At 45.9% G+C, this 27,190-nt stretch overlaps 1 protein-coding gene across 1 annotated transcript in view; it reads right to left on the reverse strand.

The window, feature by feature from the left end:
• The window catches only part of WDR48 (WD repeat domain 48), a 50,672-nt gene extending 23,739 nt beyond the window's left edge, over positions 1 to 26,933 (reverse strand). The window contains exons 1-10 of the mRNA XM_088446434.1: positions 26,835 to 26,933; positions 21,201 to 21,341; positions 19,339 to 19,417; positions 18,129 to 18,211; positions 16,500 to 16,629; positions 14,560 to 14,648; positions 13,742 to 13,843; positions 10,953 to 11,177; positions 3,060 to 3,134; positions 2,837 to 2,939 (exon numbers count right to left, since the gene is read on the reverse strand). Of these exons, the coding sequence (XP_088302560.1) occupies positions 2,837 to 2,939; positions 3,060 to 3,134; positions 10,953 to 11,177; positions 13,742 to 13,843; positions 14,560 to 14,648; positions 16,500 to 16,629; positions 18,129 to 18,211; positions 19,339 to 19,417; positions 21,201 to 21,341; positions 26,835 to 26,882 (1,075 nt within the window). The 5' untranslated portion in view covers positions 26,883 to 26,933. The remainder of the gene's footprint in view (positions 1 to 2,836; positions 2,940 to 3,059; positions 3,135 to 10,952; positions 11,178 to 13,741; positions 13,844 to 14,559; positions 14,649 to 16,499; positions 16,630 to 18,128; positions 18,212 to 19,338; positions 19,418 to 21,200; positions 21,342 to 26,834) is intronic.
• Positions 26,934 to 27,190: the final 257 nt, after the last annotated feature.

Genomic DNA, 27,190 nt, shown 5'->3' on the forward strand with positions numbered 1-27,190 from the left:
CTATAACTCCAGCCTGCAGAATAGAGTGCAAAACTTTCTGGAGTTCCCGGGCCTTGTCCTGAGTTGACTGAAGGCCTGTGGTGAAAAACCGTCTGGGAGGCCTTCGCCGGAAGGAGAGGGCATAACCCAGAGAGACCACTTCTCTTACCCAAGTGTCCGTGGTAGTCAGACAGCAGCACTGGGCGAACTGAAGAAGTCGGCCTCCCACTCTGGGGTCCCCCAAGGGGAGGCCCGTCCCGTCAGGCTGAAGGCTTATTGTCTGACTTGGGAGTAGGACGTCTAGTACTCCAAGCTTGCTTCTTTGGCTTGGGAGATTTCCCGATTCCTGATTGCCTTGGAAAGGACTGTACCTTGGACTTACCCTGGGCCCTATAGGGCTGAAAGGACGAAGTACCAGACCCTGATGGGACAGTAGTCGATGGCAAACACGTTGATTTAGCTGCTGCCATCGTGGCCACAATTTTGTCTAAATCAGGACCAAACAGGACCTGTCCATTACAGGGCAAGCATTCCAATCCCTTCTTGGAATCTGCTTCCGCTTTCCAAGAACACAACCACAGGGAGCGGCGTGCCGCTACTGCTGCCGATGAGATTCTGGATGTGAGGAGACCTATATCTAAGGCTGCCTCATTAATGTATGAGTCTCTGAGATTGCCCACTAACTCCACCTGCTCAGCGGAAGAGTCAGTGTCCAGAGACGTCTCCAAGTTATCTGCCCAGTGCTCCATGGCACTGGCCACCCAGCACACGGCCATAGCTGGCCTGGAAGCCCCACCAGCAAGGGAATAAATGAATTTTAGCAATATTTCCATCTTGTGATCCGAAGCATCCTTCAAGGAGGACATGGAGGGCCAAGCGTTTTTGAGGCTGGAACCGCTTACCCAGATTTTTCCACACCTCCTCTAAATGATACACTAACCGACCTGATAGTGGAAATACAGTGGCATCTCCCTTAACATCCTTAAAGAAGGCGTATTTGGATTTGGCCACGGGGGGATCCTCATCCTCAATAACCAAGGCCACACGGACTGCCGTTTAAGGCCTGGTATATAGACTTTAGACTTAGACTCCGCCTCCTTAGCACGAAGGGGGTCTGAAAAGTCAATCTCACCATCATCAGACGTCATGTCATCCTCATCATACTGAGCCGTCTGAGACACTAAAGGGCGCTTAGAAGGCCGCAATGGTGACTCCCCTTGCAAAACGTCAGTCAGGTGCTGTACCGTATTGGACAATGAATTCACCCACACAGGCTCCTGCGAGACCTGGGGTGGCGAAATCGGGAGACCCTGAGGTACTGTCAACTGCCTGGGGAACCCCTGCATGGGTGATGAGACTACCGCCTGTTGTGAGAACCCCATCTGGGGAAACGTAGGCAGCGTCGCCAACTGGCCCACGAGGGTTGTAAGTGCCTTAGCAAAACAAGCCCAGGGCGGTCCCTGTACAGGCGCAGTGACAGATATCGGACGTGATATGAGAACATGCAGTACATAATCCCTCAGCGTCCCCATCACCCTCCGCTAACTGTACATTGCATGTGGTACATTTTAGCTGAAGAGGATATTCACGTTCACTCCCAGACATGATGAGTGTAAACGGAGCGTATGTGGCTCCCCACACAGAAAAATACTTTTACTGTGAGGCAATGAACACCCTGCAATACCGCACCGCAAGGGCTTTAGCAGAGAAGAACAGGGATAGTAAAAATGGCTGACAGTCAGAAGTGAAAGTACAGGCAGACAGCGCTAGCATTAGTCACATTCAATGCAGAAATAAATCCCTGCACTACAAGCACTATGATCAACTACGCAGACCAGAGCCTGGTAGAAAACAGTGCTGCACACTCTGACCTTATCGGAGGAGGTGTATGCAGGGGACCTGGACCACGATGCCACCTGTATCACCAGCCAGCAGCGTTCGCACACTTCCTTATAGAAAATGGCCGCCGAGGAGCTGAGAGGAGGCGGGCCGGGAGAGGAGCGTTGACACAGTCAGCCAGACCGCTGTGGAAAGGCACTGTGCAGTTGGGGAGGCGCCAGCTGTTAGACAGGGAAGGCGCGCTCCCCTGGCATGCTATTAACCGCTGGGATGCTGGAACAGACCCATACTGCAGCAGCCCGCTGTCCCTGGTGGTCTAGTGGAAAGCGCAGGATCAGTACCTGGCTCCACGCGCAGCCTGCCTGAGACAACAATGACTGAATCGGCGGGTCCCCACCGTGGGACCCCGTCGCTTACCTGAACCCCTGTGAATCCAGCCACAGTCAAGGATAGTCCGGGGTCACCGCTAGCTGGGACCCCAGACACCCACCAGCATCCCGGATCAGTACCGGCGTTCTGGTCCGGCGGGGTGAAGGAGCGGCAGCATAGACGTCTTGATGACTGTCTATGCTGTCCAGCTCATCTTGTGCAGCAAAGCTGCCTTAAAATAACTTCAGGGGCTGTCCACAGCCCCCCTCTGAAAAATGGTGATCTGACTCCGAGCCGGGCACCTACGAAACTGATTTGCCTTGGCTCGGGGGCGGGATATAGAAGAGGGACCCCAGTGCATCCTGGGAGGCTGAAAACTTAACTCTGTGGTGCCCGATGTCTGCCGCCATCACCTATACCCCAAGGTATCCTGCGGATACCCTATGGACCCTGAAGTAGAAATAAAAATAAAGTATGTATGGAGACAAAGGGTATATAACTCATATGCTCCACAGAACACTCTGGATGCAGTCCATTATGAATTGGTTTATGCTTGCACTTAACATACTCTGCTATGATTATCAATATAGGATGCAAGGTACAGAAGTAGTAGAGTGCTCCCCTGTGTGTAATAAATGGCCATGGTTACCTTTAATAACCTGGTCAGGCTGTGAGCAGATTGGACTCAATGGTGTACTACAGTCATTTTCATAATCTCCTGAGGCTCGGAAGTTCAGAATACCTTTTATAGGCTTTAAAAAAAAAACAAAAAAAAAAAAGATAATTATGTGGGAGGATTGGGGTAGACTGGAAAACTTTATAAAGAATAAAACCAATGCAAAACATATAAAGATCAGAAAATGATCCCTTACCCATTTATTAACAGATGATTTTGTTGTTGCAACCCAAAGTGCTACAGGAGGGTCTACAGATCGGTCAAGTTCCATCTGGCAATACAAAAGTCTGTTACTTGCACAATATTACACAACCAGTGAGCAGCTCCCACTGCATTGTAATCTAATGGTGCATACACACCGTCAGATTTTTCTTCAGATCTGAACGATAACGATTTTAAAAATCGTTCATATCTGAAAGAAAAATCTGACATGTGTGCAACGATGAACGATGCGCGTATTCGATTGTCAGATAACGATATCGGACATCTGATGTGTTTGCAGTCAGTTTTGGATGATTTCCATTCATTTTAATACAGTCAAAAATCATTCATTCAATCGTTCATCTGACATATCTGACCGTGTGTATGCACCATTACACTGAGCATGTCAGACATAAGCTGGTGCAGCCAGTGCAATGAATACAGGTGATCCCAATATAAAGGTCTACCAGTATGTGTATAAATTAAAATTCATTTTTCATTAAAAATAAAAACATAGGTATTATAAGAAACAGCATCTCCATATATAAATTACCATGAATATCAAACCTCAAATTTCCAGGAGTCTCTGATGTCATTGCTTCAGTATTTAAGAAAATCAGGAGGAGATGTATGAAGGGGCGATAGGTGTAAAATCGGTAACTGTGCACGTTATGTCCTGCAGTTATACAGGGAAGTGATCAGAATGACACATGCGCTATGCACCCGTCATTATATCGGCACCGGTATACCTAGATGGGGCGCCGATCTGATAATGTGTGAACTGTCAGTGGCACGGACCGATCAGACAACTGCAGCTATTGATTTTGACAGCTGCAGCTGTCGTTGCCGAACCACACAGCTCTGTCCCGACAGCTAGGGATTTTCCATACAAAAAACTAAAAAAGGTTTTATGTTTTTTTTTCTCAACAAAGCCGCAGATGCCGCTGGGAAAAAATGTCCAGCGCATGCGCAGAATGTATGCAAGCACCAGTCACACAGCCGGAAGAGAGCGCAATTCGCTGGACAGATTAATTAACACGCCCTTCCACTTTGGCAAATCAAATAATAATAATACATGTGACGTGTATCTGGACCTGCTTTACCACGATAAGCCGCCAAGCGGGTCCAGACAAACTGACCGTTCCAACAACTGCAGCTATAAATTTCAACAGCTACAGCTGTCATTGCCACACTGTACACGGCTGTCAGAATATGCAGCCAGGGACCAGTGCTCATTAAAAACAATGAAGGTTTTTTTTTTTGCCTCATTTAGCCGTGGGTGCCGCTGGGGATTTCTGATCGGCACATGTGCAGATACACTGCAAGCGCTGGCCAAAGTAGCTGCAAGAGGGAGAGTGGACTAATTATTACTGTTAATACTGTCTTATTACATTTGTTTGGGGTTGTACACCTCTAATAAAAAGAAACTAGTAGCAACATGTTTACATGTTAAAATGATTCCCAACCGACTACATCAACTCTTTCATGGCTTAACTGGAAGGTAATACTGTAGTGGCCCAAGAGAAATCCTTAGCTTACTGGTTATGCCGGGTACACACTAGACGATATGTTGTCCGATCTGGCCGGATCGAACATCATATCGGGCACATTGTCTAGTGTGTACCCGCTATGTCGCCGACGATGCACGCTTCCACATGCAGGTCCGACGGGCGACATTGTTATCAAGGGCCATAGTGCCGAATGCAGGCATCGGCAAGTGTGTGAGCCAGGTTGTGTCGTGAACGAGGTCGGTACATACTAGACATCATTTAGTGTGTACCGGCCTTTAGTTTCCAGCTCAAATATCTTTTATTGCAGTAATAGAATGTAGAACACACTCCAAGCATATACAGTGAGGGAAAGACTACAGTAAACCAACATATATGCTTGGGACACACAAGTCCGTTCCAAGGATAGAAAACAGAAGAACAAATTAAACTAACAAAAAATATGAGATATGGTAAGAACTTACCCTTGTTATCTCTATTTCTACGAAGTCCATAGTATAGGTGTGACGTCAGTCGCTGGGCACCATAGTGTTAAGCTTTTCAGCCTCCCAGGATGCACTAGGGTCCCCCTCCTATACCCCGCCCCCGAGCCAAGGCACCTCAGTTAGTTATCAAGCCATAGGCCGGAGGAGGAGAAGGAAGAGAGAGAAAAAAGATCTATACACATACAAGAATCACATTCTCACCAGAGGGAGACGGAAAGCCGGTGACCAGAGCAAAGCCCATCTGCAGCACAGGTGCGACAGGGTGGGGACGCTCCTGTGCAGAAAGGAGAATCCGCCGCCCGAAGGAAGCATCCTGAGAGGCGAAGGTGTCAAACCTGTAATACCTCACGAAGGTATGGACAGAGGACCACGTAGCAGCCTTGCAGATCTGAACTGCCGAGCACCACGTCGAGCTGCCCACGAAGGACCCACAGACCTAGTGGAATGAGCCTTCAGAGAAGGTGGGACCGGTAGGCCTTCATGAAGATAAGCTTCAGAAATAGCCATACGGATCCAGGCTGCCAAAGTTTGCTTTGAAGCAGGCCAACCCTTTTTACGGAAGCCATAGAGGACAAACAAAGCGTCCGACTTCCTAAACGAAGAAGTGCGGTCAACATAAGTCCTTAAGGCCCGCACAACATCCAAAGAGGCCTCACCCACGGAAAGACCCGGTGAGTTAAAGGCCGGAACAACTATTTCCTCGTTAACATGAAACTGGGAAACAATTTTGGGAAGAAACTCGGGCCGAGTGCGGAGCACTGCCCTGTTCCCATGAAAAACCAAGAAAGGGGGTCTACAAGAAAGAGCCCCTAACTCAGAAACACGTCTGGCCGAAGCAATGGCCAGAAGGAAAACAGTCTTAGCTGTTAGCCATTTAAGATCCACTGAGCCCAGTGGTTCAAACGGCGGTCCTTGGAGAGCCCTCAGGACCACAGCCAAATCCCAAGGCGCCACAGGTGGAACAAAGGGCGGCTGAATGCGGAGAACACCCTGCATAAAGGTGCGCACATCCGGGATTGTAGCAATCCTACGGTGAAACCAGACAGACAGGGCCGAAACCTGTACCTTCAAAGAAGCAAGGCGAAGCCCATGATCTAGTCCCGCTTGCAGGAAGTCGAGAATCCGAGACAGACGAAACTCCCGCGGTGCATAACCTCTCGGTCGACACCACTGGAAGAACGTATGCCACACGCGATGGTATATCCTCGCGGAAGACGGTTTCCGAGCTCGTAACATGGTACGCACCACAGAGCCGGAAAACCCCCGGGACCTCAGCATGGCCGTCTCAACAGCCACGCCGTCAAAGACAGCCGAGTCAGGTCCAGGTGAAGGCAAGGACCCTGAGACAGAAGGTCCGGTCGTAGCGGCAACCGCAGAGGACTGTCCACGGACAGACCCTGAAGGTCTGAGAACCAGTGCCGTCTGGGCCACGCGGGAGCTATCAACAGGAGCGTCCCTCCTTCCTGTTTGAATTTCCGGATTACCCGTGGAAGAAGGGAGACCGGAGGGAACAGGTATGCGAACCGGAACGTCCACCGGACGGACAGAGCATCCACCAGAGACGCCCCTTCGTCTCTTGTGCGAGACCCGTACACCGGCAACTTGTTGTTGTGCCGGGACGCCATGAGGTCGATTTCTGGAAGACCCCACCTGTCCACCAGTAGTTGAAAAACGTCCGGGTGCAGGGACCATTCCCCCGGATGAACGTCTTGGCGACTTAGAAAGTCCGCCTCCCAATTGAGCACTCCCGGGATGAAGACCGCTGATATGGCCGGAAGATTGCGCTCCGCCCAAACCAGGATCCGAGAGACCTCTACGAGAGCCGCCCGACTGCGAGTTCCTCCTTGCCTGTTTATGTAGGCCACGGTGGTAGCGTTGTCCGACTGGACCTGCACCGGGCGACCCTGGAGAAACCGCTGTGCCTGCTGGAGAGCATTGAAGACCGCACGGAGTTCCAAGATATTTATTGGAAGCTCCGCTTCTGTCGGCGTCCACCTGCCCTGGAACAAGTGTGGACCCGAAACTGCTCCCCAGCCCCGAAGACTGGCGTCCGTTGTCAACAGGACCCAATTTGGAACCCAGAACGGACGTCCCTTGTTGAGGTGGATCGTCTGTAACCACCACGCAAGGGACAGGCGAACCTCCGGGGTGAGCACAATCGTCTGGGACTTCAGAGACTGAGGCAGCCCTTTCCACTTGGACAGGATCAGGTGCTGCAGAGGTCTGGAGTGAAACTGGGCGTATTCCACCATGTCGAACACCGACACCATGGAGCCCAGTAACCTCATCGCCGAGTGTAAGGACACCTGGCGGCTGTGCAGGGAACTGCGCACCCTTGACTGTAAAGCAGAGATCTTGTCCTCCGTCACGAAGATCCTTTGCTGTCCCGAGTCCAATAAGGCTCCAAGATGCAGAATCCTCCGAGACGGGATTAGAGTGGACTTCTGCCAGTTGATTAGCCAGCCGTGCCGTTGCAGCAGTGCAATGGTCAGGTCCAAGTGGCGTAACAGGAGCTCTGGAGATCCTGCCACCAATAACAGGTCGTCCAAATACGGCAACATGCGGACTCCCTGCAGCCGCAGAGAAGCCGCCATGACCGCCATCACCTTGGTGAAAACACGTGGTGCTGTTGCCAGGCCAAAAGGTAACGCCCGAAACTGGAAGTGGTCGCTGCGGATTGCAAACCTGAGGAACTGTTGATGGCGCAAAAGAATAGGGACATGCAGGTAAGCGTCCTGTATGTCCAATGACACCATGTAGTCCCCAGGTTCCAGCGCCAGAATGATGGACCGTAGGGTCTCCATCCGAAACTTCGGGACCCGCAAAGACTTGTTGAGTGCTTTGAGGTTGAGAATCGGACGATATGACCCATTGGGTTTCTGTACCAAAAATAGATTTGAATAGAAACCCTGGCCCCTCTGGGAGAATGGAACAGGCACTATAACTCCAGCCTGGAGCATAGTGTGCAATACCTTCCGCAGCTCCGTAGCCTTGTTCCGGTCTGATGGTAGACCCGTGGTGAAGAAGCGAGCCGGGGATCTGTGCCGGAAGGAGAGGGCGTATCCGTGGGAAACCACCTCCAGAACCCAAGTGTCTGTCGTAGTGGTCGACCAACACTGGGCGAACTGTAGCAGGCGGCCTCCCACCCTGGGATCCCCCAAAGGGAGGCCCGGACCGTCAGGCCGCAGGCTTGTCATCTGGCTTGGGGGCCGGACGTCTGGTACTCCATGCCTGCTTCCGGGGCTTGACCGATTTCTTAGGGCCAGTCTGTCGAGGAAACGACTGTGGTTTGGGCCTGCCCTGGGCCCTAGATGACCGAAAGGACGATGGTCCAGAACCAGAAGGAGCAGCGGCCGACGGGAGACAAGCAGATTTGGCTGCCGCCAGCGTGGCCACAATCTTATCCAGATCCGGACCGAAGAGAACTTCTCCGGTAAACGGCAACGCTTCCAGACCTTTCTTGGAATCTGCGTCCGCCTTCCAGGATCGCAGCCACAAGGTGCGACGAGCAGCTACCGCTGCTGAAGAAATTCTAGACACCAGAGTACTAATGTCTAGAGCCGCCTCGTTGATGTAGGTGGCCGAATCACGGAGATTGCCAATCAACTCCGCCTGTTCGGCCGGACAGTCTGATTCAAAAGAAGCCTCTAATGAATCCGCCCAGCGCTCCATCGCTCTGGCAACCCAGCAAATGGCCATAGCCGGCCGTGCTGCCCCCCCTGCAAGGGAATAAGCGGACTTCAGGCAGATTTCTACCTTGCGGTCCGTAGCATCCTTAAGGAAGGACATGGATGGCATCGGCAATGTGGCACTACGGACAAGACGGGTCACGTGAGAATCCACCTGTGGAGGGGATTCCCACTTAGCAAAATAATTATCCGCGAACGGATTAGCCACCGCCAGGCGTCTCTGCGGCTGGTATCGCTTGCCAGGCTGTTTCCACGCCTCCTCTAAATGGTCCACCAACTGACCCGAAAGAGGAAAGACTGTGGCATCGCCCTTCACATCTTTGAAAAAGGCATACTTAGATTTAGCCGCTGGGGGAACTTCGTCCTCAATCACCAAGGCTGTGCGGACCGCCCGAATAAGTCCAGGAATATATACTTTGGACTTAGCATCAGCGTCCTTAGTATGGAGAGGTTTCTGATCGTAAGGATCCAGAATCTCCCCATCAATCAGACGTCCCTTCGTCATCCTCATAAGGAGCGGACAGAGACGCCACCGGCCTTTTATGAGGCCGCATCACAGACTCCCCTTGCAACACATCCGACAAGTGCTGTACAGAACTCGTCAGGGAGTTAACCCACGCTGGCTCCTGAGAACCCGGGAGCGGGGAAATAGGGAGACTGTGGGGTACCACCAATTGTCGTGGGAACCCCTGCATGGGTGACAACACCACAGACTGCTGGGACAAACCCATCGGAGTAAACGCGGGCTGCGGAGCTAACTGGCCCACTAAAACTGTTAACGCCTGAGCGAAACAAGCCCAGGGCGGCTCCTGTACCGGTGCTGTAACCGTAATAGGCCGCGCCATGGACAAACACTGCCGGCAAAGGCCCTCCGCGCTACCCTCCCCCTCCGCTAACGGTACTTTGCACGTGGTACACTGTAACCGGAGGGGAAAATCACTTTCAGACATGGTGGCACCACGTATGTGACCTCTCTCGCCAATTAAGTATTAAATAGGCGAGAGACCACCCTGCAGCACCGCACCGCAAGGGCTTTAGCAGAAAGAACAGGGACAGTAATAAAGCTGACAGTTTAGGGAAAAAAAGTTACAGGCAGCGCTAGCACAGTCACATACAATGCAGAGAAATAATAATTCCTGCACTAACAGCGCTGATCACTCAACTACACAGACACAGGGCCTGGTAGGACACAGCGCTGCATACACAGACCTGAGCCACAGCGGAGGAGAGGTATGCGGGGGGACCCAGACCACGATGCTTCCGTCCAGCGCTTCCAGCAGCGTTCACCATGCGTTCTGGAGAAGATGGCCGCCGAGGAGCAGAGAGGAGGCTGGCCTGGGGGAGGAGCGCTGCCACAGGACCAGTCGGCAGCATGCAGAGAGGGCTGTGTGCAGCGGGGGAGGCGCCGGCTGTGAGACAGGGAAGGCGCGCTCCCCTGGCATGCATTTAACCCCTGGGACGCCGCAGCGCTACCGCTCTGCTGCGGTCCGCTGTCCCAGGGGGTAGTGGAAAGCGCAGGTTGGTCGCCTGGCTCCACGCTGCAGCCAGTCCCCAGGGAGCCCCCTGCCTGGGGACTTAGGACCATGTGACCAGCGGTGACCCACCGCGGGACCCCGCTGCTTACCTTTGTCCCCCTTGGATCCGGCCATGGTCCGGAACATCTGGGGTCACCGCTAGCTGTGACCCCAGATGCTCACCAGCATCCCCGGATCGGTACCGGCGTTCTGGTACCGGCGGGGGTGTAGGGAAGACAGCATGGACGTCAGGACTGACTGTCCATGCTGTACATCCAGATGTGCAGCCACAGCTGCACTGAAGAAAGCTTCAGGGGCTCTTCTAGCCCCCACTCCGACAGGTGCACCCGACGCCGGCCGGGCACCAAACTAAACTGAGGTGCCTTGGCTCGGGGGCGGGGTATAGGAGGGGGACCCTAGTGCATCCTGGGAGGCTGAAAAGCTTAACTCTATGGTGCCCAGCGACTGACGTCACACCTATACCCCAAGGTATCCTGTGGATACCCTATGGACCCTGAAGTAGAAAGTAAAACAAGATGGCCAATTGGTTACCAATGAATATTGTACATTCCAATGTGAACCCAATACACAGTCACTTTATCTCCTTTTATGTAATATATGGAACACAGCTGATCCTTATGGTATGAGGACGAATATTGTAAAACAATAAGAAAAAACAACTTTGTGCTCACTTTTAAGACTGGGGCTTTTTCTTCACAGATGAGCAGTCTCATGTCAGGGTTCCTCAGGTCTGTACAGTAGATCTTACGGTCCCTTCCCCCAGAATACACATGAGTGAAGCCTTCGTTAACCTGGAGAGCCCAGACCCCTTCATCATGGACCCTGTAAGTCGCTATACACCTCTGCTGCCCAAGAGACCACAAGCGGATAGTCCCATCCGAACTGCCTGAAAGACACTATAAATGTGATGCCCATTAGAAGAGCAAGTATTTATAAAGCATACCTTATGCCTTACTCCTTACTTATACCGGAATTTTATATTGTGTTGGATAGGGGGATAAGGAAAAAATGGGGAAATGGGGAAAAAAGGAAGGATAAATCAAGGGTAAGACACCGCACAGAGAGATGGTATATAAATTTTCAAAAAGGACAATATATAATCACAATCCTAAGTGAGGGTGCTCCCTAGGAGCTATAGACATATTAAGAAAAGGAAAAAGAAAAAAGTACTCCTCTTTAGTGGGGCACACCTCATGTATTTTAATATTTAACTTTTATTATGTTTCGTTAAAACATGTGATATAGTCACGATATTATAAGAACATGCAAATTCAAATGAAAAAATTCCATTGTGAGATGTAGAGAGGTATCTGGGCTGTCACAAATATCCCTATGTACCTCCTTATATATTGAATCTCACAATTAATACAATAATAAAACACCTCAAAAAAAAAAACCAAAATGGACAAAAGCAAACACAGAACTACCTATAAATCCCAGTGAGATATACACATGAGATAATTGATGAAATGACAATAAGATATAATTTCTGTCCAGAGAATGTGCGCTTATATGAAATACTGACAATATTCACATAGGTCTGGACTGATAGATGGAGTTTGTAAAAATAGTTGTACACGTCCTCTACTATGTCAGGAACAGTAGCTTAACCTCTCACTGGAATACTAACGTTGACATAGGAAAAGCAACAATCATAAAAAGCCATGTGTTAATAGGTGTTTGTATAGGCATATATCGATACAAATCAATAGCTCTAAATGGAAAAATCTATTGTAATAAGTGGTTTACATATGCAAATACACATGTATCGGCGAACATATAGGTACAAAAATAGAAAAAATATTAATGACGTACAATACACACAATTTAAAAGATTAGCACCTTTAACCAGACCTGTTGTCACCAATTAATTTGTTGGGTGAGGCGTCCCTCATTTAACTGGGAAATTAGTTTGTCAGGAAGATTTTGCTGCCTTGATATGTAGTATAGAATGAAAAGCAGTATCCGTGCATTTAGATACACTGGGATCTGCTTTCCCCAGTCATATACAAATATCAGACTGGAGATGAGAGTCCCTGTGTAATGGCACAGTTAAGGAACATAGAACCGCTTCTGCTGCTTGCTCTGGTTCACAGCTTTGCCCTGTTGCTATGCATTGCAGGGATCAGCATGGATCCTAAGCTAGTGAGAGAGCAGTGAAAATAAGAGCAAAGTACCTGATAGTAGTATATTGTGAGATCCCAGTGGACATAGGTCTGGTGGTGCGAGGGTCCTCTGTGCGCACAGAGGTACCCGTGGAGCAGTGCCTGATGCGGGTTTTTTATGATTGTTGCTTTTCCTATGTCAACGTTAGTATTCCAGTGAGAGGTTAAGCTAATGTTCCTGACATAGTAGAGGACGTGTACAACTATTTTTACTAACTCCATCTATCAGTCCAGATCTATGTGAATATTGTCAGTATTTCATATAAGCGCACACTCTCTGGACAGAAATTATATCTTATTGTCATATCATCAATTATCTCATGTATATATCTCACTGGGATTTATAGGTAGTTCTGTGTTTGCTTTTGTCCATTTTGGTTTTTTTTTTTTGAGGTGTTTTATTATTGTATTAATTGTGAGATTCAATATATAAGGAGGTACATAGGGATATTTGTGACAGCCCAGATACCTCTCTACATCTCACAATGGAATTTTTTCATTTGAATTTGCATGTTCTTATAATATCGTGACTATATCACATGTTTTAACGAAACATAATAAAAGTTAAATATTAAAATACATGAGGTGTGCCCCACTAAAGAGGAGTACTTTTTTCTTTTTCCTTTTCTTATTATACCGGAATTTTATCAGTTAAAACAGAGGGGGCTTGATGGGGAGTTGAACGTGCGCTGGTTGGTGGAGCATATAGTACGTGTTTGCACACTGTGCATGCTTCGGAACTGCGCATACTCAGGTATAGGTGAGGCATCTGGTACGTATTTCGATCGCATCTGCAGTTCTCACTGTAACAGGGCGTTCTCACATAGGCAAAGCTCAGTGAGATCATGTGGACAGAACTGCCGGATAGTCAGAGTTGGACGTAAGTGTAAATTTGCATATTACCATCAATCTCTGCACCAGGCCCTGAATGTATAAACATGAGCTATGGTCACATACTTTCATAGCCTATAACGAAGCAACATATTTATGTTATGTAAACCTTTGAGCGCTCTGAGGCCGATTATTTGGGTTGCATATCTTCATTACATTATAAATGGAGCCTAGGCACTATGTGGGTCACATTGATTTTGTCCCTATAGTCAGTTGGTAGCAAACAAACAAAAATGGAAATGTTTTATATACATAACGTGATCCGATGGTGATTAGTAAGGCCAGAGTGTAGAATGAGGGATTATTATTCAAGCTTGCCGAGGAGCTAGTGCTGAAACGCAGAATATATTAGTGACTAACCAACTGAAATTTACCTATGGGTAGATGATAAAGGAAACCCTTACCTGCGTACCATCCCTGTTTAACAGTAAAGCTTTTACATTATCAGTATGTCCTTTTAGTTTCATCAGTTTTGCACATGTTCTGGGATCCCAGACTCTTAGCACCTGTAATGCAGGAATAACGTTATATTTTCTACAGAGAAACAGACAAATGCTCCACTACAATCCCATGGCAACGGAAACAAGGCAGAAGACAAATGAGAACACATTTTCTCACACACACATATATATATATATATATATATATATATATATACACACACACACACACACACACACACACACACACACACACACACACACACACACGATGCAGATGCATTCTCACAGAAAAGGTAATTTTTCCAAGTTTCATAGATTGAAGGAAGGAAAAAAAATTGCTTGAAATTTACAAAAATAAACGCAAATTGATTTATTTGCCCCCAACGCTCTAATCTATGAAGTAGCAATTTACATTCACCAGTGATTCTTACAATCTTGGAATTTTTGCCATTCATTTCAGTGGGGTTTCCAGCATAATAAAAACCACAGTAAAAGGAATAGGAAAATCTCTGCAGTGAATGTAAAAAGCTCCGTCCAGGCCGGAGGTGCCGGATGTTTTCCTGATGTGCTGCCATAGTGTGTGTGGGGAGGTGTGTGCGTGTGTGTGTGTGTGTGTGTGTGTGTGTGTGGGGTGTGCGTGTGTGTGCGTGTGTGTGTGTGTGTGTGTGTGTGTGTGGTGGCGTGCGTGTGTGTGTGTTTTTACACGTGCCTGGTATCTTAAACAGCATTAGACGTCTGCTGCGGGGGAGGAGACCCAGGTTTTCCAAATCCAATTTTACCTTTTCAGTTGAGCCAGAAACGATGACGGTCCCCATCTGGTTCATAGCCAGACTGTAAATAGAGTCTTTGTTTCCACTCAGGGATGAAGCTGGAGAAAAGAAAATGGCAAGTTGGCGACTTCAAATAAAATTATTATAGTCGCACCACATAACAGTGTGTATAGAAGGTCAAATGGAAACAAAAAACAAAAGCTAAAATAAGAAAAATAAAAAATGCAGTATAGTGTGAGCCATTCGGTAGCCATTTAAATATAAATATTATGGGAATGATCATATTGGGAAACACTGTGTGCACAGACTCTTCTTGGCCTGTGGCTTTTTGTTGCTGGCATTTGTGTGCTTCAAGCTTTTAGAAAAGAGAAGATATGCACAATAAACTGGCCCTCCCTTCCTCAGTTATAGATATTGTTCATGTACAAAGGAGGAATGACAGCAGCCACCACTATAAAGCGCAGACTATTAGCCTGACATACACATTGGTCTATGACATTATGTATCTGCAAATTGCATCTGCTCTTATGCATCCAGAGCTGCATCATGTACTGGGGCTGCCGCTTCATCCGAGGGACACCTAAGGGAGTCCCATCGCTGCACACCTCATCAGTGGTGCCAGAGCTGCATGCTATGCATTATGTACTGGGGCTACCGCATCATCCGAGAGACACCTAAGGGAGTCCCATCGCTGCACACCTTATCAGTGGCGACAGAGCTGCATGCTATGTATTATGTACTGGGGCTGCCGCATCATCCGTGGGACACCTAAGGGAGTCCCATCGCTGCACACCCTATCAGTGGCGACAGAGCTGCATGCTATGCATTATGTACTGGGGCTGCCGCATCATCCGAGGGACACCTAAGGGAGTCCCATCGCTGCACACCTTATCAGTGGTGCCAGAGCTGCATGCTATGTATTATGTACTGGGGCTGCCGCATCATCCGAGGGACACCTAAGGGAGTCCCATCGCTGCACACCTTATCAGTGGCGACAGAGCTGTGAAGTGCTAATTATCATTAGCACCATCAATGATATATCCAACTGAAAGCAAATGGACAGCTGACCACACTGACATGGCTCGGATGTGACAGTACACAAAGATACCTGTTCCTGCTTTTTAGTCACCCTGCTTTGTGGCACACCACAGTGCTCCTTCTATATAAAGTCAGCTTAGAACTTAGAAAAGCACTAGTTATGTTAAGGTTAAAACGCATTCATAATTACCTTTATGTGGCACAGTCTCCTGAAGATGCATTTGCAACTATTACATGCACAATACCTGGATTGCTTGCAGACTATCATTAAAATATTTATGTAGGCTTTTCTCTATATATTCTTTATATGCTCAAGTTCTATATATACATAAAGGTTTTACAGGTTGCTTTATCCTGGCTTTCCTGGTGACTCTCACACTGCACTTTTTCTAGGTCATTGGCCAACACATCGCCACCCTCTGTTAGTGTGCTCCGAGGCCAGGCTCTTAGACCTGTTCTCACTCTATAAGCTACCAGATTGCATCACGCCCCTTCTCTCCTCACCTTTCAGCCCGGCCTAAAGAAACATTTAAACAGTCAGGATGAATGATACATAGCAACATCTATTTACAACAGTTACTCCTCCACCTCAGTCACTGTATGTATCCCAACCTACAAAGTCCATGTCAGCTTAGACTTCCCTGATTCTGCATTGCACCTATTTCCCTGTATTGATCTTGTAAATAATGGCGCTATACGGTTTCTGTGTTAGCATTGTGAAGCCATCAATGCCATATCGGATATTGTGATAATTAGATGCACACGAGCATGGTTGGACAGAAAATGTTATTTTGGGAGTACCAGATCTTACAACAAGGTGATTATTTAAATAAGGCATACGGAAACCATGTGATCAAAATAAGGACAACTCTTCTAAAATCAGGACATTGCTTTAGGGAAGTATTACTCACTAGTGACAGTATTGTTGGATGCAGTCAGTGCAGTGAGAGTATTTACATCCCAGAGGAATATCTGTCTATCCAATCCCGCAGAGGCCACTAATTCTTTGTCTTTTGCATATGCTAAGGCTTTCACATAGTCCTAGGAAAAAGATAAATCAATATTGAATGCATACATAAATGCAACAACTAAAAAGTGGCCATAACATACATAGTACAATGTAATTCAAATCCTATTGCAATGAAAGTAACACATTTCCAATTTAAACCCTATAATATATGTAAAGATTTCCATTTTCTTTCCCCATTACCTAGCTTTTGGTCACAGTGCTACAGTGGGTTGTGTGGGAAAATGGCATTATTTACATATACAGAGTGGAGCAAGAAGAAAGCCACAAACCCAGTAATGTACTGACTGATGCTTTGGTTCCTATTTAGGGATTCAAATCCCAAAATCATTTCGTAATCCTAGGATATCGGGATTATCGGGTTCCAATCTCACGATTATAACAAAAGTTTTATATTTTTAAATTTATTTTTATTTCTTTTCCCCTCCTGTCCTCTTTTCCATCCATCTCCCCCTATTCTGCCCTCTATCTCTCCCACCTGTCCTCTCTGCCATCTTCCCCTATTCTGCCCTCTGCCATCGCACCCCACCTGTCCTCTATGGCATCTATATCTCCGACCGGTCCTCTCTGCCATCTCCCCCTCCTGTCCTCTCTGCCATCCATCTCCTTCCTGTCCTCTCTGCCATCCATCTACCCCCTCCTGTCCTCTCTAGTGTCCCCACTAGGAGGTTTCAGCGGCGTGCAGCGCCCAGTCTAAACTTAAAATAACAAAATGCACCCTGCCCTTATGGCGGCGCCCCGCTGAGACAGCCTGGCCTCAGCCATTCCCACCAGCGGGCTGCAGTGTCCTGTGGGTGGGAAAAGTTGCAGTTTAGCGCCCACGGCCAGTGAATGGATGGCGTGCACTCAGGAGGAATCAGTCCATCTGAGGCACTACAATATAACAGATTAGATGCAATTTATTCAGCTCCATTAAAGTGGACTGGATGGACTGTGGGCCTGATTCAGACCCTCTCGCTAGATGCAGCCGCTCGCTCCCAACGTATGGAAATTCAGCTAAGTGACGTCAAGGCAGGCGATCGCACGGCAAGGCATAAGCACGCCCACTATGTCTTGGCGAGCGATCACTTTGTGTTTATAGATGTCCACCAGCCTGTCTTTAGCCGCCCACTTGCGAACGTCATCTCCAGGAAGCATGTACAACCATCGGTACATCGGATTCCATCGGATCTGACCGCAGCGCTTGCAGTTGACTGTACCCTACCGCAAGCACTTCAGTGTATAATCCAGCCAGGTGACGTGTACTATGACGCTGCCTGTTAATTATGCACGCCTCTGACATGGTGTTGAAACACTCAGGCACGCTTAGAATGTCAGCTTAGAAATAGAAATGAACAGCAAGTCTCTTGATTAACTAAGAACATTAACACTATATGCAATCAGTTTGTTTACATTTTTAGAACTTGCCTACTACAAAATTTAGGGAACTAGGGAATAATAAATGGATTTAGGAATTTCTGCATTTGAAAGTCCCTTTACAATACAATAATGTGCGTGAATATGATGGTTTTACCTTGTGTGTTCTCAAGGTGGACATGCAGAAGCCCTTGTGCGCGTTCCATACTTTAACAGTGGTATCAGAGGATGCCGATATTACTGCAGAGCAAAAAATGGGCTAAATGACAAACTAAAAACAGTTCTCAAAATAAAATACTAAATACAGAATGTAAAAAATTGGGACAAGGATTATAGAATTATATGAAAAATTATCCAAATGATCCAAATGTAAAATTATTGTAGAAGAATAAATTCTACAGTGCTCACTGTACAATTACCGTAGACTGCAGACTAATTAGCTCGCCCGGGGCTCTCCAATTAGCCCCGTAGTCGGCCTTACGATGGCACTTATCGGGGGGGGAGGGTTTCGGGACCTGATGTGTCCCGAAAAATAATCCACGATAAGTGCCGTTTTATCGCCCCCAAAAAAGGCGAGACCACATAGGGCCGCGAGCTTATCGCGGCTCCTATGTGTTAACGGGCGAACTATCCTATTAATTCGCCCGAATTAATAGAATAGGGAGGGGGGGGGGGGGAAATCGCCAAAAATCGGGGATTATCGGCGAAAAATACCCGTTTTTCGCCTATCGCAGGGATCAATTAGCGCCTGAACAGCGTTCAGGGCTAATTGGATATGGCCCACAGTCATTTAAAGCTTTTGTTTAGCCACCCAATAACTTACTACATAGTGGGTGTGGATATAAGGGGAGATATCTCAAGGCTTGGAGAGAACTAAAGTACCAACCAATCAGCTCCTGTCATTTCTTAAACACAGCCTGTAAAGTAACCGTTAAAAGCTGAATGGTTAGTACTTTATCTTTCTACACTTTATCTCTAGACACGCTTTGATAAATCTCCCCAAAAGCTCTAGAATTCTGAATATACTACTCAGTAAGTTGATTAAATTCAGTACAAAGTTACTCACACATACTGAAGAAAATACATTTATGCTTTACAGGCGTTATTGAACTTTTATTTCCATTTAAGCACAGCTTTGCCAAAATTGATTTAATATAAAAAGATACTTTTGGGGCATACACATTTCTGCAGAGCTATTTCAACAAGAACTGAACTTGTTTTTGGTCAGTTGCCATTAGGCTACTGGTCAGAGAAAGTGGCGTTTACTATACTCCTCACTTATAACGAAAGCAAAATGATTTAACAGGGGCAGGACGTATATAATCAGTTGTTTGATTGCCAATGTTCAAGCTGTATAAAATACTTACATGTTTTACCATTACAGCACAGTACAATGTCATTTACCCAGTCTGTGTGGTGTTCCATAGATGCTATATAGGGGTCTTGCTAGAATAAATAAGAAATATTAGTCATTAGAGAATATACTGTTAGCCTAACCTTACAAGAAACAATCTGTAATATCATAGTGTACAACCTTAGTTTTGTTTTCTGTAACCCATCGCTACGAATGACAAGTGGGATTTGTTGTCCACAAATAACCTTAAGACGAGTCCCATTCTTTGGTTACAGTGAAAAAAATTGGGTGACAGTTAAAAAACTAGTGAACTAGACTCTAGGGGGGTCCCCAAGTATGCCCCATGTGTTTTTTTTATTGCAGGTGCTTGCGGAAGGTGGGTTTTTCACGTTTTTTCAACTCACTTTAGCAACTTTAAAATATGCTGACCCCCATTTTCAAGTACCCCAAACCTGATGGGCACAGTTATTTTTCCCCAAAAAATCTTCTAAATGCTCTTCTGCAGCATTTTCATCCAAGCCGGGATTTGTAATAGCCGCCGTCAAGTGCATTTTTGCTGAATTTATAAAAAATGACTTTAGGGACTTAAAAATATGCTAGCACCCATTTTCATGTACCCCAAATTTGATGGGACCACTTAAAAAACTGAAAAAAAAAAATCTACCTGCTCTCCTGCATCACTTCTTCAAAGTCGGGAAAAAAAAAAAAAAAAAAAGACACCTCCTGCGGCTATTTAAAAACCCTGACTTTCTTCTGCAGGCAAAAACGGGGGTACCCATATTGATCTCCGAGGTCTGGACATCTTTAGGGGGATCCTACAATTATTTCCCGAAAATTCCCATTTTTTTCGCCGATCCAAGTATCGCCGGGTCCCGTTTTCTTCTAGTTTGAAATTGAATACGGGGATACGCGGGCACGCGCGAGATACTGTAACGCCAACAAAACAAGCGAAGTCGGCGTTAAGTCCGAGTCGCGTTAAATTATCGTGGCTCGGCTCTAATTGAATACGGGCCTTAGAATTTAGCACTTTAAAGTTAAGCTTTTCATATAAAGCTTCTGGTAGATCTTAAAAGGCCATGTATTAAGTGGGGTTATTTACTACTAGCATATTGGAGCCTCCCCCCCCCTACACTTTCCCTCAGGTCTCTCCTTGGCGTACACTAAAAGTGGTGGGGGGCGCACTGAGCATGTCTGACTCAAGACAGACATTGAAGAATTATCACGTAGACTAGCAAAGGGACCTGGGCATATGCCAAGGCACCATGGTCCCTCCTGGCCCAGTTCAGCTCCAGTCCTGCCCCTTACTGCTCTGCCCCCCCTCTGTCCCATTCGGTACCTTCTCAGCCCCATCCCACCATGCTGTCTGCCGCTCTGTGTCCTTCCCCGGCTGCATACTCACCTCGCGGCAAGCCCTCCTCTCCTGCTAAGGTTTATCCATCTCCCTAGCAGTGGAAGCCATTGGAGGGGCAGCACGTGACCCGGCTCCAACTACCTAATACTTGTTGCAGTCCTTAGTGATTTATTACATAGATATCTAAACAGTTTCTGGGAAATGTATGCCCAATTAACATTTAATATTACACACTATGGGGATTATGTATCAAGCAGTCAAAAAGCATGGCGTAGTGGAAAAGTTGCCCATAACAACCAATCAGCACCTACCTATTATTTTATAGACTGTACTTGATAAATGCTACTTCAAAGCCGATTGGTAGCTATGGGCAACTTCTTCACTGGTCCACATCTCCATGCTTTTCACTGGTTAATACATTTACCTCAATGTTCAATAAAACAAAGGACAATGTCTGCACCACTACTATTAGTAGGTACCTGGCAGTAGCTTATCAGCCATTGTATAAGGAATCACATACTTACTTTGTGCTGATTGACACTCCATATTCTGATTATTGAGTCCCGTCCAGCAGTAAATAGCCTGTTTAGTGCAGGATCAAGCTGCAATGCATTCACTCCATTGCGATTATACTTCTCTACTTCATCTCTAATCACATAAGAGACCTGTAAAAGGATGTATAGTTATACATATTGATAGAGAATTACTATACAATTCATGGGTTAGATTAACTCTAGTTCTGTAGGACACTCAAGAGATCTTTAAAAACAAAGGCAGATTTAAAACAATATAGCTACACATTGCGGGCCCTACAGCTTCTAAGATTTCACATGTATGGTTTTATAATAATAATACATTTATATTTGCCGGAAATAACATATACTTCCCATATGCTTCAATAACTAGACAAACTACACTAGAAAGTAACAAACCAACAACTGGATGAAGTCAATCTGTAATTTCCATACTAAAGGAAAATATTGTACGAGTGTTAAATAATCTTAAAAGAATACTATCCAGTTCAAAAATATCAAAAGCACATACAACACATTGAGACATGACTAATACATTGAAAACACAAACAAATATAAAGGAGGTTTTAAACAAAGAAAAAGAAAAAAAAGAAGATTAACAGTCTGTAGACGGATCAGTGTAATAGTTTGCTAGGTGGATGTTGGAGCAGCGACAGAGAATAGTACAGTATATTCTATTTTCCCATGTTCTGCTCATCTGCCCTGCAAAGCTTGGCATGTGCAGAAGACTGGCGACTCTTTAGAAATGAATGAACTAGTACATGTAGGATTCTGTCTGCCTTTTGTTTAGCTGTCATAGATGGAGGAACAAAGCAGCAAAAAAAGGTAACACCTACGTGCACATGCTAGTGTTCATTCTAGCACCCTGCACCTGTCACAACCAGTGTAGTCCCTCTTTCCTGCATGGAGTGTCGCTCTCTTCTCTGGTGCCTCTAGCACACTCTGGTCTGTATCTGAGCAGTTTGTTGCATCAGCTGAGTGTGCTAGAAGCACCAGAGCAGAGAGCGACACCCCAGGCAGAAAAGTGGAACTGACCGAGTTATGACAGGTACAGGGTGCTAGAATGAACACTACATGCCCCAATATTTCAGCAAACAGATGTATCCAACAGAAGTAGAATATCAAAGGGCTAATCATTTGTGGAGTGTTGTGTTACCCTAGTGTTCCGGCTAGGCTGAATTAGCAGGACGCCATGCCCTGCTTGTTTTGCGATAGTAAAAATGAGCCCTGCCCCTGTCTGGAGGCACAAACCAATCAGCAGGTCGCCCTGCTGAAAATTACATCTTCCTCACATATGTCAAGCCCTGGGACTTAGCCATCTACTTAACTGGTTCTTCACCCAAAACATAGCCAGCTAACCCCACGTGGAGAACTGAACCGCTTATTTGCGCACCTGACCCCCGGGCTGGGGATGAGCCGTAATTACTGGATAGGAGCCTTTCGCAAATTAGGAAACAACTTTGCTACTGTGACTCTCCCCTGCAATTGGACTGTTTCCCTCAGCAGGGGTTCGCCAATCACTAGTTACATCTTGGCAAGTGGCCCAACGTGCTTCTCAGAGAAGTCATCGTTTTGGGGCAACAGGAGCTCAATCTGCCACTGGAAACAGGAGGATAAAACTTGAGCTGATGAAGCCGAGACCTGGCTACTAATGCTATTGCTCATTGCCCCCTCTATTTGGCTCTAGGCACCCCTCTTGCTCTTGATACTGGAAAATAGGTACAGACATGTGGGGAGAGCTGAGGTGCATATCTACTTATTAAGATTTTGGCCTCCAAAATTAAAAAGTGCCATGCTAAGTGATTAGCACCGACCAAAAAAAAAATTATAGTGATCATTTTTAATGTATATTCTACTTCCTCTCTGAAATTAGGACATCCATGTAAGCAGCGAGAAATGCCATGAGATTGACCAAACATTTTACATAAACCATAGAAGAAATTTAGTAAACTGAAAATTGTCATTTTTTAAAACCATAAGACTGAGTAAAACCGAATAGCAACATGTATGGTAAGTGCACAGCACATGGTCTTTCTGTATCTAATTATATGGCTTAGGAAGCAGGGTGACCAGTTTTGACAAGTTTCTATTATCAGGTCACGGTCTTCTGGTTTCAGCATATTCAGTTTCTCTGCTCCCATGTACAAAACAAAACTCAAATATGTCTCATCACACAATACCTGATATTCAAGGTACTGTTCATTAGTACAAGTGTCAGTTTGCTTCATGTTAGACAAAAGTGTCCACACTTAGGGGTCTATTTATCAAGCAGTGCAAAGTGTGGAGAAGTGGTCCAGTGGAGAAGTTGCCCATAGCAACCAATCAGATTTGAAGTAGTATTTATCAAGTACAGTCTATAAAATAATAGGCAGGAGCTGATTGGTTGCTATGGGCAACTTCTACACTGGTCCACTTCTCCACACTTTACACTGCTTGATAAATAGACCCCTTAGTAGCATATGTATCAATTTGTAAATCCTTGTTAAACAGAAGTATCCGTACGTTACCAGTCCTTGTAATAGCCGTCTCATTACTAATGGCTGCTGTGGCTAGATAGCAGGCTATTCTGATCTACTGACCTGAGCAGACATTACAGGCATATTGTACAGCCGCGTGCTAAACACGCTGGAACTTTTCATTACGGAGCAGCAGCTTGTTATTTAAATCATTTCTATTGCAGTCTATTAGAAGGACTGGCAACGTACAGATACTTCTGTTTAACAAGGATTTACAAATTGATATATATGCTACTAATGGAGCGTACACACGGTCAGATTTGTCAGATGAACGACTGAACGACTAAACGATTTGACCAAAGTTTTGAACGATTTGAACGATTGAACGATTTTTGACTGCATTAAAATGAATGGAATCGTCCAAGTCTGACTGCAAACCCATCAGATGTCAGATATCGTTATCTGACAAACGGGAACGCGCATCGTTGATCGTCCATCGTTCAGGCATGTCAGATATGAACGATTTTCCTTCAGATATGAACGACTGAACGATTTTTAAATCGTTATCGTCCATATCTGAAGAAAAAATCTGATCGTGTGTATGCACCATAAGTGTGGACACTTGTCTAACAGGGAGCTACAAACTGACACAAACTAATGAACATTACCTTGAATATCAGCCTATTATAGAGCCAATGTGTAGTTCATATTTACAGAAGTAACTAATGGAGCTAACATCGTATTGACATATGTAGATAGATATCCTTCCTAACAACAGGAAGGCTGAGAGATGCGGTTTTGTTGTGTATAAAGGGAATATTTTAATCTATTTGCGATATTTAAAGTGATAGCTTATCAGAAGGGTTTAAATTAATAAATCAGTAACTATATATTAAACACAATTTATTATACCAGCAAATTGTTTTTATCCTTTGTGTCCGGTATAGTCGCCTTCCTTTTTTTGGATATTTACACTTATTATATAAGTTTAGGGGACTGGTGGAACCCTAGGAGAGCTGCCAGCCAAGATCAGCTACTTATAGGTGGGCGCCCGGTAAAGATTTTATTAACTTACTATCCAACCCCATTTGAATACTATGGTCTCACTGACATACCCGAGTAATGTAGTGTTCTTCCTAGCACCCTGCACCTGTCACAACCTGTGCAGTTTATTATTTATATAGCGCACACATATTCCACAGCGCTTTACAGAGAATATTTGGCCATTCACACTTCCTCTTTCCTACCTGGGGTGTCGCTCTCTGGTGCTTGTAGCACACTCTAGTCTGTATCTCATCAGTATGTTGCATCCGCTGTATGCTAGAAGCACCAGAGCAAAGAGCGACACTCCAGACAGGAAAGAGGAACTGCACGGGTTGTGACAGGTGCAGGGTGCTAGAATGAACACTATTTTTACACTACACAATGATTTCCATGAATGAAGCTGTGCACACATTTAGCATCCTGGTTATACAAGCATCACACTAAACCACCTGATGAAGTAGATTGTTGATCTTAACGGGACAATGTTGTAGTGTTATTTAAAGCATTTCAACTTTAACATTACAAGAGTGTCGGCATTGTCCCATCTATATAATGCTGTTGAAATACTGACTGTCGACACCATGAAGATTGACAGTACGTATGTATCCCGTCTGATGGTAGTGCGGACCATGTCTGGATGCATTTCCACATAACTGAAACAAGTTTGATTTAGGGACAAATTCAATTAGAGGCATAAAGCCGCAATCGGCGATAAGCTTTTGCCAATTTGCGCTTTTTGCCTGTTTTCAAAGCATCTCCGTATTCAAATCCAGGACGTTTTCGCCTAGGCGAAGACTCCATAGGCAAAGACAGGCGAAAATGTTTCTCCAGCAAAAGTCAGGAGAGAAGTAGTGCAAAATCCATATTTTGGAGTACAAATGTGGGGACTTTGTTCAGAACCCTTGGGACACCCCCCTAATGACCAATTAGGCAAAAATAAATACAAAGTTATTTTAATTCACTCCAAAAAAAAACGTAATTTTTGGGACGAAAATGTAAAAAGTGTTGGGAAATTGGGTTAAAGTAGTGTGCATGGTTTTTGGGGGGCTATAAGGTTGAGATAGGCATTTTTAAGGTTGCAGGAGGCTGCAGCAGGTATATTTGAGATATTTGTTAAATATTCACTTTAGAGACACCAAAATATACTAGCACCCATTTACATGTACCTCAAATTTAACTACGGTACTTATTTTTCTCAAAAAAGCATTGCTTTCTATCATTTTTTCACACTTATGCAAACATGCATATAATAGCCATTTGACTCATTTTAAAATCACTAAATTCTTTTATTAGGGCTATTAATACTCTATAGTGATTCCCAGGATCAGATCTGATTTCTCCAAAATATACTCTCCTTTTCATTAGTTTCGTTATTCACTACATTCCCCTATCCGTGTTTTCGCCTGTTTTGGAATTGAAGAGATAAGTGGGAACGCGCATTGCAAAAACATCGCGTCCAAACAGGCAAAATCAACAAGGCTTTTTGCAGCTAATTGAATTCGCCCCTTAATCAGGTTTACACGCTGCATGGGGAGTCCAGATATGGTGAGCTAAATCCTACAGACCAACCAGATTCTCTCAGTACTTGGTCAACTTTCTGACACCCCTGATTGCGGACATGATTTACAGGACCTTTCCCCAATATACCAACAATAATTGTCTCTAACAAGAAGATAATAGACCATATATCAGCAAAGTGCATTCTGCATGTGCTGATTTACTGCCCCTGGGTCTGATCACACCTGCTCTGCAGGAACCATGGCAGCAGCACAGCTCACCATCACTGATACCCACTGAGCTGGGAGCTTTATGCCTTCACTAAATGCGAATTATTTATGGTGTATTAGGGAGAGAGCACTGTGTGACTGGTGCATAGGGGTGGGCTGGGGGTGCTGCATGTCAATATGAGGGGTAACACTGCACAGAGGCAATGACAGAGCCCAGAGATCAGCACCCAGCACCAGAAACCGGACACATTATGATCCATGCACCCAAACCAGCCTATCATTCTCTGCCCGGGCTGCGCTCCGGCAGGGGGCTCCTCCACATATCACCCTCAGCATCATGGAAGCTCAGCAGGGACAGTCAGCACACACAGTCCCGCCCGCTACCTCTACTCTCATACCTGAACTTTCCTCCGCCCGGCCGTGTTCTGCCTGTGATGAGCGGCCATCTTGCATGTTGACACTCTGATATCACTTCCTAAACGCGAAACCCGGGTCAAATCACTTCCGCCCTAATTGGTAACCTACATCTGCCCTCGTTACAGTAGTGGCAGTTACACAACTTCCGCCCTTACCAGTAACCTAACATCCGCCCTCATTATAGCAGTCACAGCTGAACAACTTCCGCCCTCATTACAGTAGTGGCAGTTACACAACTTCCGCCCTTACCAGTAACCTAACATCCACCCTCATTATAGCAGTCACAGCTGAATAACTTCCGCCCTCATTACAGTAGTGGTAGTTACACAACATCCGC

Source organism: Taudactylus pleione, unplaced genomic scaffold, assembly GCF_031769625.1.
Source record: "Taudactylus pleione unplaced genomic scaffold, aTauple2 ptg000398l, whole genome shotgun sequence".
Classification (NCBI taxonomy): Eukaryota; Metazoa; Chordata; class Amphibia; order Anura; family Myobatrachidae; genus Taudactylus; species Taudactylus pleione.